Below are 21,499 nucleotides of genomic sequence, written 5' to 3'. Positions count from 1 at the left end.
CCCGTTGTCCATCCAGGGATCTCAGAATATGTTTAATATGGCTAGTATTGCAGTTAGTGCAACGCCATTGACCCGGGTTTGAATCAGGCGCTCTCTGTAAGTTTGTATGTTCTCCCTGTGCCTGTGTGGGTTGCCTCTGAGTGCTCACCCTTCAAAACATACAGGGATTTTAGGTTAATTGGTGTATTTGGGGAGCATGGGCTCATGAGCTGGAAGGGCCTGTTATCATGTTGAATATTTTTTTAAAAATAATTCGGACAAATTGTTCCAAATTCATAGCTCTGTGCTGCATGCTCAAATCCAGGAATAAATGGTTAAAGACTAACACTGTTAGTTTCACAAAGGATTATTACAACCAACAGGCAGAACAATCTACAATAAAAAGTTTGCTTTGAACCTTGATCTTAGAGAAAAAAAGATGACTTTTTACTGCTTTTTTATTCTTCACTTTGCAAGTTAAGGCTTTATAGGTAATATAAACCAGATTTTTTGCAGTACAATTGTCTTGGTGTTCATTTTTACATTTGTAATTATCACATTTGCTTTTCCAACTGTTACTTAGTGTTAATTTCTACTTCATTCACCTCCTCAGAGTTTCCGTGCATTTCCAGGGACTAGAGATGGCCAACAGTGTGAAGCAGACGAGGCAAATGACAGGGAACAGCCAAATGGTATTAAGAGGGGGATTGAAGGAGGCAAGGGGGGTGGATAGAGCGTCAGCAGGAGGAAGATCGGTTGGGATGTCTCCTCCTGAGCGAGAGAAATGAATGTTAATTCAGCACAGGAAGCAAGAAAAACAAGAAAAATTTAGGAGATCTTCCTCTGATGCCTGCAATAGTTCTTGGGATTGAAAAGAATTAATGAAGAGATGAAAAGCAAAAGGCACCAATAAAGTCAGTACAAGAAGAAATCTCAAAGGCCTGAGGGGATAGTTTGGCATGGAATACCAACAGACAAGCAACTATGGATGTAGTCAAAGTAAGGATTGATGCTTGCAAGAGACTTAATATTAAAACAAATCCTTTGGAAGAATTGAAAGATTTTTGATATCTCAATCCAGGCTACAAAGGACCTGAGGAAGGTCATAGCAATTCAGTCAATAGGCTCTGAGGCACAAAGTCTGAGAGCACGTCAAGCAGTATAAAAATTGCTGTTGAATTTTACAATGTGAGCGGAGTGGTGGAGAGGAGCAGGATGGTATGAGGCAGACAGCCAAGCACAAAGGCACCTCTGAATTCAGACTCAAAGGCAGCATGGATAAAGTAATTTCAGGCAAAATTAAATAACCAGAGATGATGGCGAGAAACCATTCATTTGGAACTTGTTCAGAAGTGCATGATGCCCGATCCCATAATTCAGGCAGCAAGATGTCCACACGTGCACAAGAGCATGAATGTCAATACAGGCACCAAATATGTACTAACAATCTTAGAATCAACAAAATCCACATGATGAGAATGATATTGGAGAATTGGCAGCCATCGCTAAGTATGTGCCAGAGTCGAGGCTGGTGGAAAGGCAGGGTGAAAATTAAGAGCATCACAGGGATATACCTTTTCTTAAGCATGGTGGGGGAGATTACTTTCAGAGTTAGGGGGTAATTTGAAGTCAGCAAGCAAATGGCCCAGACACAGCTGGCATCTTGATGTCAGCCAAACTGGTAGGGCAAAAGAGATGAATGAAAATTCTTAACAAGATGGTCACAGCTAGAGTTAGTGTAGAGCATGCAAATACATCTCTCTCTCTGCCAAGGTGCATAGATCCAGCAGCTAGATGTATTCAAATGCCAACAAGATTGGCCAGCCCTGATAGTCCTTGTGCCCATAGAATGCTTGAATTTGCATGTGGAGAGCCAACTGCAGCTCAGGTTGTGTCTAGGTACCAAATGTGTGCCCATGCCCATTTTGATCATCACCTCATGCTTCCAGACAAAGGGCTTAACTGAAGAGCCTTTGCCCCATATCAAGGTCAAAATGACCAAACTAACTTGGGCTACTCTTAGCCTGTTGTACTAAGTACTGAACACTCTGCATTAAGGCCACTGTTTGCAGGAGAGAGCACCAAGAGCCTTTTTCCAGTGGGTTCACTCCCATTGCTTCCAATCACTCATGACTGTTCTCGATTAAAGGTCAGGAAACGACTGCATCCTTTCAGTGTCTGTGCTTTGCAGGCAAGTAACACGGGCGATGTTCTTTCCAAATGACAAGTCCTGAACACTGTAGAATGAACAAAGCAACAGACTGGGAGGTACGCACGTGGGAACGACATCTAGTAGTTAGCTCATATGGTTTCCAATCTGCCAAAAAGAAAATAAAAACTCTTCAGAAACCAGAATATATCCAAAAGGTAGGAACCACAATTTGTACAGAGTTGTAAATTCTGACTTGCTCATTGTGAATTTAAGATAACTGTTGGGATTGCATGGTGCTTCCATCAAAAGCATGGAGCAGATCCTTAATCCAATGGAGTCCAGATGAAAGGTGTGATTCTTGTTAGGAGCTGGAGTTCCAACATCCACCCCTCGGCAAAAGGCTCTGATAATCTCTTCATTCTGCAACAAACCTCTCAGATGTTCCCACCACCCACCACTTTATTGACATCCTAACACCATTTAATAGCTGCCCTTTCACCATTTCCACACTTTAGGCACTGTGGGCTCTTCATGGATTTAGCTGTTCATTAACTTGGATTCAAGAAACAGTTCCAAGGAACATTCTTCATCCCGTTTACTTAGTTAGTCACAAAATCCAATTCTAATTCAAGATAAAATGTCAACACAAATATTGCACAGGGTACAATTTTCTGTTAAAGGTAACCAGCTTTCCAAGGACTGAGACGGATTGTGCTTATTCAACTGGGCTTTATTTGAACTCTAACCCCAGTTGAGTTGCCAGTTCAGAGTTGATTTTCCAACTGTGGAACCATCTTGAGCTATAATTTGAATGCAAGCCCTAATGATTTTCACACTTACCTATGAAGAAAGTGGTCTCTTTCAACAGTGCCCCAAGGAGGTGGTTTTTAAATTTACAATTTTTCTCCAAGAGCTCCTGTGTGAACAATTATCAAAACCTGCAAAATAATAATGTACATTTTTTGAAAAGTTATTAGAACATATCCCACACTATGCCTTTTCCGTACGCTGTCTTCCCTAAGAATCCTATTCATTTAAATCTTTTAAAAACCCACTAACTGCCAGTTTCCTTGACTTGGTCACAGCAAGAATTAGTGAAGAATATGCAAATTCATGTCTGGCATCTCTCTGCCGTGGTGCATTGATCCAGCATCTGGATGTATTCAAATGGCAACAGGATTGGCCAAGCCAGAATGTCCGCATCCAATCAATTCCCCTCTCTCTTCTGCTTCCAGGATGAGGCCACCCATTCCAGGGCTCTCCAGAAAATGAGACATCCCCTCTACTGCCATAGCTCATCCCTCACCTGCATCTGTATTTCCCACATGCCCCTTACCCACCTACCAAAATATAACAAAGGCAGGTTCCTCTCATCTTTACTTACCTCCCCACCTGCCTCCACATTCAACATATCATTCTCTGCAATTTCTGCCACCACAATGGGATCCCACCATCAGACACATTTACCACTTCCCTCTTTCCATTGGGATTGCTCCCTTAGCAACTCCCTCATTGTTTCATCCCATCCCACTGATCACACTGTGACCGCAAGAATTGTTATTCTGGCACTTACACCTCCTCCCTCATCACTATTCTGTGCTCCAAACAGTCCTTCCAAGAGAAGCAAAACATCTGGTCATTTACTGCCATCTGGTGCTCCTGACATGGCCTCCTCTACACGGGGGAGATTGGATGCAGACTGGGAGATCATTTCGTTGAGCACCTTCTCTCCGTCTGCTGCAACAGCAAGGATTTTTCTGTGACTAATATTTCAATTTCACACTGACATGGTCCATGGTTTCATGCACTGCCAGACTGCGACTACCCAGAAAATGGAGGAGCAACACCTCATCTTCTGACTGGGCACCCTCCAACCAGATGGCATTAATATCAACTTCTCTAGCGTTCATTAAACCCCACCCTCACTTCTTCCCCCGTTGCCTTCCACAGCTTGGTTTCCTTTCGCACAAAGATGATAAATTTTTACCTCGTCCCTTTTTGTATCCTATTACCAACACCTTTTGTTGGGTCTGGATTCCTCCCCCAGTTGGCACTGTCTGAATTCTGACACTTTCAGAGATTCCCTGTTTCTGGCTCATTCTGTTTATTCCTTGAAGAAGGGCTCAGGCCTGAAACATCGGCAATATATCTTTACCTATGGACGCTGAAATGTCAGGCTGAGGTCCTCCAGCATTTCGGTGTGTTTACCACAATCACAGTGCCTGCAGACTTTCATGTTTCACGCACTGACATATCTGTTCGGAGCTTCACGTACTGCCAAACCAAGGCCACCTGCAATACATTCTGTATTGGCCGACTCCAACCAGACAGCATATAAACATTCTCCAATTTCCCCTTCATCCTTCCTTACTCCTCGGCCTCCTTTCCTCAAGATCCCCAAACCCTTCTCTTCCTTCTCCAACCGGAGACCTACCCTTCTTAGCCGTCCACCCTCTCCCTTTCTTTCTCATCTGCCTTCCCTGTGGAGGCTTCTGGACCTGCTCAGTTTCTCCAGCATTTTTATATAATGTCCACGCTGGCTTTTAAAACACATCTCTTTTTGCCTCACATAGATCTCTGAAAGAAAGGAATTTCAAACATGGTCAATAGCACAGAACAGAGGTTCAAACCTACGCAATGCTACCTGAACCCTGAATCCCATATTACCAGAGGTTCTTCAATCCATTGAAGCTGTTCAGACTCTGGAAGAGATCTCTCATTAGTGTCAAGCTCCCTGCTCTTTCCCCTCATCCTAGTACATTTTCTCTTCAAATCGTTAACGAGTTTTGTTTTTGTAAGACACTACCAGTAACCACAGAGACATAACTGAGGAAACAATAGGCTTTAATATACAGAAGAACCTTGCTGGCCCGTATCCAGGTATAGGAATGGAAGGAAGGAAGGGAGACCTTTATGGCCCAGGACCACGAGGGAGGAATCATAGGGTATGAGTCATCTGTGGGTGGGCCATCTCCATATATACAATCGACAATGATAACTATATACAATGGAGGAAACATAGCACCACTGTTTTGAAAGTTATCATCAGATCACAAGACAAAGGAGCAGAAGGCGGCCATTAGGGCCATCGAGTCTGTTCCATAGAACTACACGAAGCTACTCTACACTAGTTCAAATTTCCGACCTTTTCCCCATATCCCTTGATGCCCTCACTAATGAGATACTTGTCTTTTTCTTGTTTAAATATTCCCAGTGATCTGGCTTCTACTGCTCCACAGATCCACGGCCCTCTGGCAAAAGAAGTTCTTTCTAATCTGTTTTATAGGATAGCCTCTAATTTTCAGACTATGACCCCTTGTCCTTGATTCACTCACCAGGGGAAACATCTTACTCGCATCCACCCTATCTAGACCTTTCAAAATACGAAAAGCCTCTATGAGATCTCCTCTCATTCTCCTATACGCAAAATGAATACAACCCAAGAGCTGCCAAACACTCCTTGTACATTAGCCCTTGCATTCTGGGAATCATCCTAGTAAATCTCTTCTGCACCCTCTCCAACAACATCACATCCTTTCTAAAATAGGGGGCCCAAAACTGCACATAATACTCCAAATGAGGCCTCACTAGTGCCCCATAGAGCCTCATCAATACATCTTTACTCTTGTACACTATTCCTCTTGAAATGAAGGCCAACTTCGCACTCGCTTTCTTCACTATCAATCCCACCTGGTCATGAACTTTTAGGTTTCCCTGCACGAGGACACCCAGGTCCCTTTGCACATCAGAGGTCTGAATTTTCACCCCATCCAAATAGTTCTCTGCCTGTTTGTTTGTACATTTCTCTTTGTTGAATCTCATTTGCCATAATTTTGCCCAGTCTCCTAATCTGTCTATAATCTTCTGCAACTTTACAGTTTCTACTTCACTTCCTGCTCTGCCACCTATCTTGAGGTCATCTGCAAACTTGGCCACAAAACCATTCATACCACAATCCAAATCATTAATATAAATTGTAAACAGCAGCGGCCCCAATACCGACCCGAGGTACACCACTAGTTGCAGGCAGCCATCCAGAACGTGAACCCTTAATTTCAACCCTTTGCTTCCTGCCTATCAACTACTTCTCTATCTATTTTAATAACTTCCCTATAATTCCATGGGCCCTCATCTTATTTAGCAGCCTAATATGCGGCACCTTATCGAAAGCCTTTTGAAAATCTAAATAGATAACATCCACATCCTCCCCTTTGTCTATCCTACTTGAGATTTCTTCAGAAAATCTCTAATAGGTTCGTCGGGCAGGATCTATCCTTTAAAAAACCATGCTGATTTGGACCTATCCTGTCACACATCTCTAGGTATTCCAGCTCCCTTTTCTGTCCAATAAAATACCCAGATGAAAAGGGACCTGGGAGTCCTTGTGCAGGATAGCCCGATGATAAATTTGGATGTTGAGACGATAGTGAAAAAGGCAATTGCAATGCTGACATTCATTTAAAGAGCAATAGAATATAAGAGCAGTGATGTGGCTGAGGCTTTATAAGGCACTGGTGAGACCTCAGTTGGAGGGTTGTGAGCAGTTTTGGACTCCTCATTTAAGAAAAGTGTTCTGGTGATGGAGAGGGTTCAGAGGAGGTTCTCTAGGAGGTTCAGAGGAGGTCCACTCAGATGATACCAGGATGAAAGAGTTATCATATGAAGAGTCTTTGACAGCTCTTGGCCTGTATTCATTGGAATTTAGGAGAATGAGGGGAGACCACACTGAAACATTTTGAATGTTGAAAGGTGTGGACAGACTAGATGTAGAAATGTTATTTCCCATGGCGGGACAGTCTAGGACAAGAGGGCACAACTTCAGGATTGAAGAGCGTTCACTTAAAACAGAAATGCGTAGGAATTTCTTCAGCCAGAGGGTGGTAAATCTGTGGAATTTGTTGCCACAGGTGATTCTGGAGGTCAGGTGATTGAATGTATTTAAGACAGAGATTGATAGGTTCTTGTTTAGCCAGGGCATCAAAGGTTATGGGGAGAAGACTGGGCAATGGGGCTGAGTGGGGAAAATGGATCAGCTCGTGATTAAATGATGGGGCAGACCCAGTGGGCTGAATAGCCTATTTCTGCTCCTATGTCTTATGCTCTTATATATATCAGCCCTCTCCATTCCCAACACCCTTCCTCCCTCCACTCATCCTAGTAGAATTATTTTAAAACTAGTTTAGGCTCAGTTACCACTTTTGAAAGCAATAGAACCATAGAACATTACAGCACAGAAACAGGCCCCTTCGAGTCTGCGCTGAACCATTTTCTTTGCCTAGTCCCATTGACTTGCACCCAATCCATAGCCTTCCATACCTCTCCCATCCATTTACCTGTCCAAAGTCTTCTTAAATGTTAAAACAGCCCACGTTCACCACCTCAGCTGGCCGCTTGTTCCATACTCCCACCACTCTCTGTGTGAACACGTTCCCCCTCAGTGAGTAGTACACCAATGTAATTTGGCTTAATAAGCAGCGGTACCGCCCAAGACTGCTGTGTTGACTTGGAGAGCCAACGATTCATCTAAGTTCTTCTTCTGAAATCGTAAGTGGAACTGCCAGTGACGTGGCGAACTCCGACAAATTGCTGCCGTGGGGAGACGAAATTCCAGTGCCCCTGACGATTAATCAAGTTGAACCCCATGACTTGAAGCATTCCACAATGAAGGTGGAAGTAAACGGGGAGCCTATTGACTGTTTGTTCAATTCGGGCCGTACTGACAGCTATATTCACCCTACGACCACTAGTGCCCTGAATCTTACCTTGTATCCATCTCAGCGCAAAATTTCTATGGCTTGTTCTGGACTAAAATGAAACATTACAAGTTGCTGTAAAATAATCCTGAAGGTATAGGGAAATAAATATAAAGATTTCAAATTGCACGTGCTCCCCGGTCTGTGTGCTCCGATGATTTTAGGTTTAGATTTCCAATGCCAAATGAAAAGTATCATATTGGCATTTAACGGCTGATTACCATCGATCATGGTACCTCAAGAGGCTTTTTGCGGGTTATCAACTCTAAAGATTAAATCTCCATGTCTTTTTACCAGTCTAACCCCGGATTGTAAGCCTATAGCTACAATATATATACCAACGTCTTAGATGTGGGAATAGATAGCAATATCTCAAAATTTGCAGATGACATGAAGTTGGGTAGCGGGGCAAAGATGTGGCAGATGCAATATAATGTGGATAAATGCAAGGGTATCCACTTTGGATATAAGAACAGGAAAGAGAACTATTATTTAAATAGTAACTGTTTCGGAAAAGGGGAGATGCAGAGAGACTTGGATGTTGCTGTGCATCTGTCATTGAAAGTGGGCCTGCAGGTGCAACAGGCGGTGAGGAAGGTGAATGCTATGTCAGCATTCATAGCAAGAGGATTTGAGTACAGAGATCCTGCTACAGCTGTACAGGGCCTTGGTGAGACCACATCTGGAGTACTGCGTGCAGTTTTGGTCTCCTTATCTGAGGAAGGACCTCCTCACCATGGAGGGGGTGCAGAGAAGATTCACTAGCCTGATACCAGGGATGGAAGGACTTGCATATGAAGAAAGGCTGGATAGACTAGGCTTGTATTCTCTGGAATTTAGAAGATTGAGAGGGATCTTATAGAAACATATAAAATTCTTAAGGGTTTAGACAGACTAGACGTAGGTAGGTTGTTTCCAGTGCTGGGAAAAACCAGAACCAGGGGTCACTTTAAGGATAAGGGGGAAGTTTTTTAGGACTGAGATGAAGAAAATTTCTTCTCTCAGAGGGTGGTGGATCTGTGGAATTCTTTGCCACAGGAAAGTAGTTGAGGACGGTTCCTTGTCAATATTTAAGAGTAGGTTAGATTGGCCCTTGTGGCTAAGAGGATCAAGGGGTATGGGGAGAAGGCAGGAACCGGGTTCTTATCAGCTATGATCATATTGAATGGTGGTGTAGGTTTGAAGGGCCAAATGGCCTACTCCTGCACCTATTTTTCTATGTTCTAAGAGTAGGGACTATAGCAAAGAGGACAGACACTTTATTAAGAATGAGGTTAGATGTTTATTGAAAGAACAAAATCATCGAACCTAGTACAAGTCTTTGGCACACACAGGTTGTAATCGTCAAAAATGGAGCGAAACCTAGAATGGTCGTGGACTACAGCCAAACTATAAACAGGTTTACGCAACTAGAAGCTTATCCCCTGCTTTGTATCTCAGATGTGGTCAATCAGATTGTACAATACACAATATATTGCACAATTGATCTGAAATCAGCGCATCATCAGGTGCCTATTCACAAAGATGAATGCAGTTTACTGTTTTTAAGGCAGATGGCAAACCTTTTCAGTTTAAAAGAGTCCCTTTTGGAGTTACCAACGGTGTATCCATTTTCCATAGAGAGAGATGGATAAGCTAGTAGACGCTCATAACTTGCTACCCTTATCTGGACAATGTCCCTAAACGTGGCAAAGGCATAAATGATCATGATCGAAACTTACAAAAATTTCTCCAGGTGGCCAAGCATCTTCATTTAATCCTAAACAATGACAAGTGTGTATACCACACTAAATCCCTGGCTATACTAGGCTACATAGTGAGTAAAGGGGAGATCAGCCCAGACCTAGAGAGAATGAGACCATTCATAGATCTACCCCAACCTGTGGCACAAAAGTCCCTCGAGCGTTGCCTGGGGTTTTCCTCCTATTACGCTCATTGGGTGCCCAATTACGCAGATTAAGCGCGGACACTGTTTAAAACTACTAGTTTTCCCCTGTCTGAAGAAGCCCTCTGTGCTTTTGAAAACATCAAACTGGATATAGCCAAGGCGACAATGCCAGCTATTGATGAGGATTTACCATTCCAGGTGGAATCTGATGCATCAGATTGGGCCTTAGCGGCTACGCTAAATCAAGCTGGTAGACCTGTGGCCTTTTTCTCTTGAACATTACATGGGCCAGAGGTCAGGCAATCCCTCTATCAAAAAGGAAGCACGAGCTATTGTAGAATCCATTCACTATTGGAGACACCATTTAGCCAGAAGGAAATTCACTTTGCTGACTGTTGTCCGCATGTTCAAAACTATGTTGAAGAGCAAGATTAAAAATGATAAGATCACGCGTTGGCGAATTAAGTTTTCTACTTATGATAAATAATATATTCTATCGCCCAGGAAAATTCAATGACCCTCTGGACGCGCTTTTTCGCGTGACCTGTGCAAGTCTGCAGCTAGACCGTTTGAAATACCTTCATGATGAATTATGTCACCCAGGGTGACAGGTACCATTATCATTATGTGAAGTCCCACAATTTGCTGTACTCACTAGAAGACATCAAGAAACTGACTAACGAGTATCCCGGTCTGTGCAGAGTGTAAAGCACGCTATTACAAACTTCCACATCGATTAAGGTATCTAGACCATTTGAATGCCTCGGCGTGGATTTTAAAGGACCACCACCCTCAAATAATAAGAATTCCTATTTCCTTAACATCATTGACGAATTCTCTCGTTTCCCCTTCATGTCCTGACATTTCTGCTAGTTGTGTTATTAAATGTCTTGATATGATTTTTAGTATTTTCAGTTATCCTACTCCACCCTACTGGTATAACGGATGGAGAGGCTTTCTAACTGGCAAGTTTAGTGGTGGTAATAGACTGTTAATAAAAGCCCAGTATTAGTATTACACTTGTCTGGTCCATGTCTATGGCATATCAAAGCATGTCTGCGTTTTCCTAAAAGTTTCCTACATCAAAGTAGATACACTTGAGAAAAATTCCACCACTTACAATCCATTGACTTCCAATGGTGCATGAAATTTTCAGATCCCTCCTGCAGTCCTCTCTCTGCTCTGCCTCTCTGGTTCCCACCCCCCCCCCCCCCCCCCTGCAAATCTAGTTTAAACCCACCAGAGCAGCACCAGCAAACCTTCACACAAGAAGGTGTGTTCCCCCTCCAGTTTGGATGCAAACTGGCATATCGGAACAGGACCCATCTCCCCTGGAAAAGAGCAGATACCTGAAGCTCTCCTTCATGCACCAAGTCTTTAGCCACATATTAAGTTGCATTATCCTATTTCTAACCTCACGAGCACATGCCATGGGTAGTAATCCTGAGATCACAACCCTGGAGGTCCTGTCCTTCAATCTAGCACCTCAGTCCCTGAAATCTCTTTTCAGGACCTCTTCACCTTTCACATGGACCATGACATCTGTCTGCTTACCCTCCCTCCTAAGAATGCTGTGAACTTGATCTGAAATATTTTGGACCCTGGCACCAGGAAGGCAACGTACCACCCAGGATATTCGATCTCTTCCGCAGAACGTCTTATGTGTCCCCCTAACTATCGAATCCCCTATCACTACAGCTCACCTCTTCTCCTCCCTTCTCTTCTTAGCCACAGGTCCAGACTCCATGCCAGAAACCTGATCACTATGGCTTGTGTCTGGTATGTAATTTTCCCCCCATCCCCCTCAAAAGTATCCAAAATGGCATATTTTTATTCAAGGGAATGTCAACAGGGGTGCCCTGCACTGCCTGCCAGGTCCCTTTCCCTCTCCAGACTGTCACCCAGCTAGCCTCCTCCTGTCTCCTGGGTTTGATAATGTCCCTGTAACTCCTGTCTATCACCCCCTCTGCCTCCCAAACGATCCAGAGCTCATCCAACTCCAGCTCCAATTCCTTCACTCGGCTTGTCAGGAGCTGAAGCTGAAATGCACTTCTTGCAGATGAAGTCATCAGGGGATATTGCTGGTTTCCCTGATCACCCACATTCTGCAAGAGGAACATTCCCCAGCCTTGGCTGCCATTCCCACTGTTTTTGACTAGAGAAACAAATATATGCTATATAAAACATCCCGATAAAATCTCCCCTTGGCCTCTGCTCTGTCAAGAACATTTTTGGATCTGGCCATGTTACTCCAGCTGGAACCATTTCAAGGTTTGACATAACCTTCTTGCTTTAAGTCGCAATGGCCCAACTTGTAAAGCTTTGCTTTGGTCATGGCAAGGGGAATGTGTTCTTGCTGTTGTACCTTATGCACATATTTTTTCCAGCTGTTTTCCCATGCCATGCACAAACACAATACAATACGTTCTTACTTTTTTTCCCCCAGACAAAGATAGCACATAATCATATCTGTCCTGGATGGTTCTACAGCAGTCTTTGATAAGCCTCTGGGCAGGACCCCCTTACCTCCAAGGGAATGGACCATCCACAGCTGGGCAATAGGAACACTGAGTGCAACTGCAGTGATCTCATAATTAGCCACCCATAGGATTCAATACTCACAAAGTCTCCAGCCCAAGAAGGATTGGCAATGATTGAAGATGACTTCATACTGCTCTCTAATCATCCATCTCACATTCCACCACTTTCCTCCCACACTTGCTTCAACATTACAAGTTTCAGATGTTTTACAGTTCTCTTCATAATGTTTGGGACAAAGAAACTTTTTAATCTTTATTTGCCTCCGTGCTCCAGAGTTTTAAAATCAAACAATTCACATGAGATTAAAGTGGACATTCCAGATTTTATTGAAGGCTATTGTATACATTTTGGTTTGACTATGTAGAAATCAAAATTATACATGGTTCCCTCATTTCAGGGCACCATAATATTTGGCCCATAGCCATGGTGTAAAATAGTTATGTTTAAGTACTTACATAGTCCTTGCATGCAATGACTGCTTAGACATCACCAGGTTCTCTCGTGATGCCCTGCCAGGCCTCTACTGCAGTTATCTTCAGCTTCTGCTTGCTTTGGGGGATTGTCCCCCAAGATTCTATTCAGCATATAGAAGACGTGCTCAAATGGATTTAGATCAGGTGACTGACGTGGCCATTCACTAATTTTCCAGTTATTAGTTTTGAAAAACTCCTTTGTTGCTTTAGGATGAAGTGTCGTCCAATGAGTTTGGAGGCATTTGCTCGAACTTGAGCAGAGATGTTTCTATACATCTCAGAATTTAGCAGTTACATCATCAATGAAGTGTACCAGTTCTTGTGGCAGTCATACATGCCCACCACCATATTTCATAGATAAGGTGGGTTGCTTTGGATCTTGGGCAGTTCCTTTACCTCCACACTTTGCTCTTGCCATCACTCTGATACAGATTCATCTTGGGCTCATCTGTCCACAAGACCTTTTTCCAGACTTCTGCGGGCTCTTTTAAATACTTCATGGCAAACTGTAATCTGGCCTCCTGTCTGTGGCAAACTAGTGGTTTGCATCTTGCAGTGTAGCCTCTGTATTTCTGTACATGAAATCTTCCGTGGACAGTCGACATTGACACCTGCCTCCTGAACGGTGCTCCTAATTTGTTCGACAGGCATTTGGAGATTTTTCTTCATTATGAGGAGAATTCTTCTGTCATTAGTACACTCTTTCTTAATAATGATTCTAAACAGTTGATTTTGTTAATCCTAAAGGTTTGGGTGATGTTTCATAAGGTTTTATACTTGTTTTTCAGCATCAATGATGGCTTCTTTGACTTTCAAGGGGACAACTCAATCCTTCATGTTGAAGAATGGCAATTATAGACCTCAAAGGTGATCAAAAGCTTAGAAGCAAGGCTAGTTCTCTTACACCTGCGCCAATGAAGCAATTAAACATATCTAAGTAATCATAAACATCTGTGAAGCCAAATGTCCCAAACATTATGGTGCCCTGAAATGGAGGAACTAATGCTATAAGTTCTGCATGGTCAAACCAAAATGTATACAAATAACCTTGAATAAAATCTGGAATGAGGATTTTAATCACACGAATTGTTTGATTACAAATTTAAAACTGTGGAGCGCAGGGGCAAATAAAGGAAAAATAAAAGTCTTTTTGTCCCAAATATTATACAGGGCCCTGTATATGCCCACCTCGCAACTCTCTCTGCCCCACCTTGACCCTCATTTCAAAAAGACCCTGGACCAGCCACTCAACAGGGTCCATACATCTGCTCCTCCTTGGGGGCCACAGCAGATTTAAGTGGTGGACCATGGATTGAAATCGTAAAATATTTTTGATGTAGTCAGTAGAAGTACGGAAGAAACAAACTAAACGTGACTGCTTCATGGGAAAGGGGGCCCATAAACTTTGAGCAGAGTCCTCAAGGGGGCCATAGCCAAAAAAGGCTGAGAATGGCTGCCCTTGACGATGTGCCTTAACTATCAGCAGACACTGAGTGTATGTGTCATCCAATTCACCTGACAACTAACCAGCGAAGGTGCTTTAACATGCAAGGTGAGGACTCCCTGCCAGGCTTTTGAATTGAATTGTTATTGTCACCTGTGCCAAGATAGAGTGAAAAGCTTTATTTTGCACACTATCTAGGTAGTCATTTTATACTGAAGTACAACAGGTAGTGCAATAATAAAACAAGGTGCAGGACATAGTGCTAGAGTAGGTCAAAGTGTTCGGCAGAGTGTGGCAAAGTGCAGGGTATAGAGAAAGGGTCAGTTAAAAAATTGCAAGGGCCTCATCTTTTACCATTGAGAGAGCCATTGAAGAGCCTGATAACACCACAAAAGAAACTGTCCTGAATATGGTGGTTTGAGTTTTTAAGCTCATGCACCTTTGGGCCACCAGAAAGGAAGAGAAAAGAGTATGGTCAGGGTGGGAATGGGGGGTCCTTTACTTTGGTGGCAGCTATCCTGGGATAGTGGGAAGTAGAGACCAAGTCCACAGAGGGGAGGTTGGCCCAGCAACAGGCAGCTTGTTTGTCACCTCCTCTGAGGGAAAAGTGCAGTGACTCAGTGAATCACTCGTCCACCAGCGCGCACACACCCTTCTCCAACTCCAACCAACCACAAGAGGCAGTAGATGAGCCGCCTTATCTCTTCCCAACGTCCAGGTAACAAACTGATGCTAGCCTCTGCCTACCCCCCCCACCCCCCCGTCCCCTTATTACCAAGATTTGCCTTTTTTTGTTGTTTCTTTTTAAATGTAATCAACAGGCTCATTATTACTCACTGGAATTGAACTGAACTGCTTATTGTGAAGTGTAAAACAATTCAGTGAAAAGCTTTGCTCTCCAGGCAGGTCTACCCATATTTAAGTAAGGTAAGGAGCATTAGAGTCGAGGTACAAGAGGATAGGATGAATGACATGAAGATTGATAACAGCAACTCTCAAAACGATGCCAAGTTCCAATGCCATTTAAATTGTTTTTTTTTTAAATTTATTCTGTAAGGAGCTTGTATGATGGATTTCCTCCAGGTGCTCTGTATTCCTCCTACCCTCCGTAACGTACAGGGTCGTAAGCTAATTGGTTGTAATTATAAGCAGCACAGGATTCAATGGTTTCTGAATCAGCTTCTATCATCTTGTAAATAAATTTAAAATAACTTTTTTTAAAATAATAGTTTTTGAAACCCTAACCTTTCCTTCCAGAATTATTGATTGAATTGAATAGAAATTCTTCAGCTACTTTTTTGGGACTCAAAATTGCATCCACGACATGGGAAGTTCAGTTCTCTCAGAATTAGTCCAGTAATGTCATGTTGAAGTGGTTATTATCACGCATACCGGGATGCAGGAGATCGCTTCGCTGTGCACCTTCGCTCTGTCCGTGACAGGAATCTCCCAGTGGCCAACCATTTTAATTCTGTGCCCTGCTCTCCTGCTGACATGTCTGTCCGTGGCCTCATGTATTGTCAAACCAAGACCGCCTGTAAATTGGAGGAACAACACCAATATTCAACCTCCAACCAGATGACATTAATATTAACTTCTCCGGTTTCTACTACCCTATTCCATGTTCTCCCTCCCTTCCTATTCCCTGTCTTCTTTCCTCCAGTTCTCCACCTTCTCTCTCCATTACATAGCTACCCTCTTCTTTCTTTTTCAATCATTTTTTTTAAAAATCACATTATAGGTAAACAGTACATGGAGAGAATCGGAGTACAGAATCAAAAAGGGGGGGGAAGTCTCTTGATGACATCATGTGATTTAACATATTGCATTACACCACAATTAACAAATATGTTCTCATCTCAAACTGAAATCTTTTAAAAAATTATATAAAACCCCACCTCAACTAAGGAAAAAGGTCAATCGATCCTGAGAATTTATTAATAAAAATTAATCATCTGGTCTTCACCAACAAAGAGAAAGGAAGTAAAATTAAATATAGTCGGGAAGGGAAAATAATTCTACTAAGTCATGTGGAAATAATCAACAAAGGGTCACCAAGTCTCTTCAAATTTAACAAACGTATCAAATCTACAACTCCTGATTTTCTCGAAACTTTTAAGCATGACATAATTTTGAGAGAATCGTTGAGTCAAAGTAGATGGATTTGAATCTATCAATTTAAATAAAATAGCTCTTCTAGCCAACAATGTACAAAAGGCTACAACCCGATATGTCGAAGTGGGAACTACCCCTTTCTTGTTTGCTGGTCTGCCCGCCCTCCCTCCCTTATCCATCTATTACCTCCTGCCTATGGGAATATGCTCTCCCGCCCCACCATTTTGTTCAGGCACCTGCCTACATTTTGTCATACCTTGAGGAAGGGCTCAAGTTCGAAACATTGGTTTTGCATCTTTATCTTTGCTATGTAGAGTGCACCATTTGGCCTGCTGAGTTTCTCCAGCATTGTTCTTTTTACCACAGTGAAACATTTTGTTTTGCCTGTGTCCAGACAAGTCAACCACAACAGGTATTACCACAAAAGTACATGCTATATTTTGATGGTGTTGGGAGTTGAGATATAGGAGTGTAAACAAAAACAGGCAGGCATCGAAATAAAAAGATGAGAGGGGAGGAGAAGACAGGAGGGAGGAAGAGGGAAGTGCACAGGCTAATAGATAAGAGGTTATGAGTGGAAAGAGAAAAAAAGCTGAGGTGATGGGGAAGCTCTCCGAAAGGATGGAAGGAAAGGAAGCTAGAGGAAAGGAGACAGAGGGATAGGGAAAGAGAGACTCAGGGGGAGGGGAAGGGAGGGGAGGGTCAATAGAAATTGGAGCAGCCCGTGTCGAGATGGAATACAAGGTGCATGGGAATGGCGCAGTGATTGACATCAACTTTGATCAAACAGAAATGTGCCTGACCAGGCTATGATATTACCTGGCAACATGCTTAGAACCATAGAATATTACAGCACGTAACAGGCTCTTTGTCCCTTCTCATCTGTGTGGAGCTATTATTCGGCCTACTCCCACTGACCTGCACCTAGTCCATACCCCTCCCATCCATGTACCTGTCCAAATTCTTCTTAAATGTTAACATTGAGCCCACATTCACCATTTCAGCTGGCAGCTTATTCTATACTCCCTTGTGAAAAAAAGCTCCCCCTCAACTTTTCCCCTTAAACCACGTCCTCTGTTTCGTGTCTTTGAGACGCTAATAATTTCCATCCATTCTGTAAAAAATATCAGGGCCCCGCACTTTGGGAAAAATCAAGACCTGATTGAGCAGGACCCTGACTGGACAGAATGGACAAAGCAAATGTGTACCAATTACAAATGAACTCGCAAGGCGCTGGAAACCTGGGCTCTTGCTCCACAGGTGCTGTGCGATCTGCTGAGTGTTTTCGCCGTCTGCACGAGAACGATGCCCAAATTCCAGGAAATGTGATGCATTTCACCCAGGAGTTGACAGGAAAGGGACAGAACTGTAAAGGGTGATCTCCTGGCAGGGTTTCTGAAGTCTATTTTACAGTATGCTGTAAAATGGAAATCCACGTCAAAGACAACCCTGGCATATTGCTACACTGTGATTTCACTTTGGACACTTCCCCCCCGCCCCCCCATCCCCAAGTCCAAGGGAACTGTCTCGGTCAGGTGTTTCCTGCGTTTGTCCATCCACACCGGTATCCTGTTGCCCAAGAGCACTTTAAATGAACTGACGCAGAGTTCCAAGGCTGCTTCACAATGCGCCACAATTAGCCAGTCAAACACAGCAGGAAATTACCGCAAAATAATATGTCGTCAGGCCAAGGATGCAAGGGGCCCCTAACTCCCACCTTTCAAGTCCAAATGGTGGCATTTCTAAAGGAAAGGCTGGCCCTTTAATCCAGAAATAACGCCCTCCCCGTCACCAGGGCCGGATAAAGGCCACCTGAAGCCCCCAGCACAGCCTCGAACCTCTGGCATTAAGACTCACTAAGTGATCAATGTGATTAAAAATGCCGTTTTCTTCCAGCCCAGACCACACAACTCTATTAAATATTACATATTACCTGTTCATTTACTGGGGGGGGGGGAAAAGAGACTTTTTTGAGGGACCCTAATTCAACAACTCTAGGAAAAAAAGCCTATGTGGTGCCATCAGCACCTGCTTATTTTGCTTAATCCAGGCCTGGCCACAGGTCGCCGGTCAAACCACTCAATATCACATGAAGCACGTTGTCAGGCCAATGAGATGCAGGGGCCCCAAATTCCCACCTTTCAAGTCCAAATGGGGGCATTTCCAAAGGAACGACTGGCTCTTTAATCCAGAAATAACGCCATCCTCTGTCACATGGTGACATCTGGTAACTGAGGGGAGACTTGAAGTCCGGATACTCTCACCGCAACTTCACCCCACCCGAGCATCTCCTCCCCCTCTCTCAACCCCCTCCCCCTCTCTCCCCCCTACCCCCCTCCCCCCTCTCCCTCTCCCCCCTCCCCCTCTCCCCCTCCCCCCCTCCCCCCCCCTCCCCCTCCCCCTCTCCCCCTCCCCCTCTCCCTCTCCCCCCCCTCCCTCTCCCCCCCTCCCCCCCCTCCCCCTCTCCCCTCCCCCTCCCCTCCCTCTCCTCCCCTCTCCCTCCCCCTCTCCCTCCCCCTCTCCCCCTCCCCCCCTCCCTCTCCCCTCTCCCCCTCCCCCTCCCCCCCTCCCCCTCCCCCCCCCTCCCCTCTCCCTCTCCCCCCCTCCCCCTCTCCCTCTCCCCCCCTCCCCCTCTCCCTCTCCCCCCTCCCCCTCTCCCTCTCCCCCCCTCCCCTCTCCCTCTCCCCCCCTCCCCCTCTCCCTCTCCCCCCCTCCCCCTCTCCCTCTCCCCCCCTCCCCCTCTCCCTCTCCCCCCCTCCCCCTCTCCCTCTCCCCCCCTCTCTCTCCCCCCCCTCCCCTCTCTCTCCCCCCTCCCCTCTCTCTCCCCCCCTCCCCTCTCTCTCCCCCCCTCCCCTCTCTCTCCCCCCCTCCCCTCTCTCTCCCCCCCCTCCCCTCTCTCTCCCCCCCTCCCCTCTCTCTCCCCCCTCCCCTCTCTCTCCCCCCTCCCCTCTCTCTCCCCCCCTCCCCTCTCTCTCCCCCCCTCCCCTCTCTCTCTCCCCCTCCCCTCTCTCTCTCCCCCTCCCCTCTCTCTCTCCCCCTCCCCTCTCTCTCCCCCCCTCCCCTCTCTCTCCCCCCTCCCCTCTCTCTCTCCCCCTCCCCTCTCTCTCTCCCCCTCCCCTCTCTCTCTCCCCCTCCCCTCTCTCTCTCCCCCTCCCCTCTCTCTCTCCCCCTCCCCTCTCTCTCTCCCCCTCCCCTCTCTCTCTCCCCCTCCCCTCTCTCTCTCCCCCTCCATCTCCCCCCCCCCTCCCATCTCCCCCCCCCCCCCGTCCGTCCGTTTGAGACGTGACAGAACCGATATTCATGACTTACATGAGCAGACGAGCAGTGAATCCGGCACGTTGGAGAATCCGCAGTTTGACGTGGGGCAAACGCCCAGGAATCTATTTCCACTACTTTAAAATAAAGCCATTCATTGGGAAAATCCGGGTCTTTGCTGACCTGAATCCTGAAGCCGAGATCTTCCCTTGGTCGCCCGGAGTCGAGTTGCATATTTTCCAATGACCCCCCCCCCCCCCCCCCGACTTTCCTGTCGCGGCCGTTCAGCACATGTGGAGTTGGAAGTGCGGACTGAAGCCGGTGTCTCCCTCAGCCCCTGCGCCGCTTCCCATTCATCGGCAGAGCATCCTTCATCCTCACGCCTTGCTGCAGAGCGGGGCACCCCTTCCCGTGGGGGGGAGAATGACACCTCTGGTCGCCCCCGCCCGGGGGTGGGATCTTGCCAGAGCCCCGTGTCTCCGCGCTCAGCCCGGCCTCGGCTCCGCGAACTCTGCGGGGAGACACAGCGCAGCGGGGGAGCTTCCGCGTCTTCTGCCTGATCCATCCGCAGCCCCCGCCCCTCCAGCCGGTCACGCGGACCTGGGAGGAGACGGCGGAGTGGGGTTGTTGTGGGGGGTGGGAGGAGGTCTGGCTTCTCGTCTGGGTCTTTGCCAACTTGCTGCCGCCGGAGATTTCAGATTTATGGTCAGAGAACATACATGACATCACGTACAACCCTGAGATCCCGCAGGTGTGGGCAGAATGACCGCAGCTTGTCAGGAGGAGTCTGAGGGTGGAGGGGGGAGCAGCTGTTCCTGAACCTGGTGGGGCGAGTCTTGTGGCACCGACACCTCGTTCCTGATGGCAGCAGCGAGAACAGAGCTTGGGGTTGGGGGGGAGGGGTGGATCCTTGAGACTGCTGCTGCTCCCCTCCGACGGCAGCGCTCCCTGTACATTGTGATGGCCTGGGCTGTGTCCAATGCCTTGGGCAGGGCTGTGTGCCCAGGGGTCTTGGTGTCTCCCTACCAGACTGTGATGCAGCCGGTCGGCCCCCATTCCACCACCCAAATTTTCGATATCGTGCCAAACTTCCGCAAACTCCTGAGGAATTACAGGCGCTGACGTGCTTTCTTCACCGTGCCATTGGTGTGTGGCAGTAGGTCATTCCGCTCTAACACTGTCACAAAAGTACAGCTACCTTAACGTTAGTTCTGTGTTGCAGAACACAATTTGGACCGATAAATATTTCCAAGGAATGATACAACGTGCAGAAAATCAAGAACAAGGGCTAGCCTATTTAGAAAATGCGCGTCTGAATCCAGGAGAGGCTACCAGTGACCTGGATTTCCTATCTCCCTTCCCTGGATTCTTATAGGACTAAGTTTATTTTTAAACCTCCTGGTTATAAAGTAATTAGAAACACTTGAATATTAGTAAAAGGAGCAACATCAGGCCAGTTTATATTCAACCTGGCAGTTTTTTGCCTCTGGCTGATTATCTGTTCAATTTTTAATCTTTCTAGCTGCTAAAGTTGATAAAGTTAATGCAATGCATGTTTCCAAAAGTGCTTCGCAGTGGGAAGACTGCTGCCTGGTTGGAACAGAGGTGAGTTAAAGTTTATGCCTGATTATGCCATTTGATCTGTGATGCCTGTGAAAGGACTATCCAGTTATAAATTCCACTACATCCTGAAAAAATTCAATGCAGGATGGAATAATTAAGACGGTCTCTAGGATGCTGGACTTCATTAGTCGGGGTATTGAGTTCAGGAGTCAAGAGGTCTTGTTGCAACTCTTCAAGTCTCTGGTGAGGCCACGCTTAGAATATTGTGTTCACTTCTGGTCACCTCATTATAAGAGGGACGTAAAAGCGATGGAGAGGGTGCAGAGGAGATTTACC

At 45.6% G+C, this 21,499-nt stretch overlaps 1 protein-coding gene across 3 annotated transcripts in view; it reads right to left on the bottom strand.

Annotated features, from left to right (window-relative positions):
• Positions 1-19,844, bottom strand: part of lrrc8c (leucine rich repeat containing 8 VRAC subunit C) — a 41,690-nt gene extending 21,846 nt beyond the window's left edge. The window contains exons 1-3 of one of the 3 annotated variants that reach the window (XM_069939132.1): positions 19,655-19,844; positions 2,972-3,069; positions 2,256-2,296 (exon numbers count right to left, since the gene is read on the bottom strand). In XM_069939132.1, coding sequence (XP_069795233.1) covers positions 2,256-2,268 — 13 coding nt within the window. In that variant the 5' untranslated portion in view covers positions 2,269-2,296; positions 2,972-3,069; positions 19,655-19,844. Of the gene's footprint in view, positions 1-2,255; positions 2,297-2,971; positions 3,070-15,622; positions 15,923-19,654 lie in introns of those variants that run through there. The other 2 variants (XM_069939133.1, XM_069939135.1) reach the window with 2 other exon arrangements.
• Between the last annotated feature and the right edge of the window lie 1,655 nt (positions 19,845-21,499).

The sequence above is a fragment of the Narcine bancroftii genome, chromosome 5 (genome assembly GCF_036971445.1).
Source record: "Narcine bancroftii isolate sNarBan1 chromosome 5, sNarBan1.hap1, whole genome shotgun sequence".
Classification (NCBI taxonomy): Eukaryota; Metazoa; Chordata; class Chondrichthyes; order Torpediniformes; family Narcinidae; genus Narcine; species Narcine bancroftii.
The sequence above is the reverse complement of the archived record's forward strand: the minus strand, read 5'-3'. Positions and strand labels throughout refer to the sequence as shown.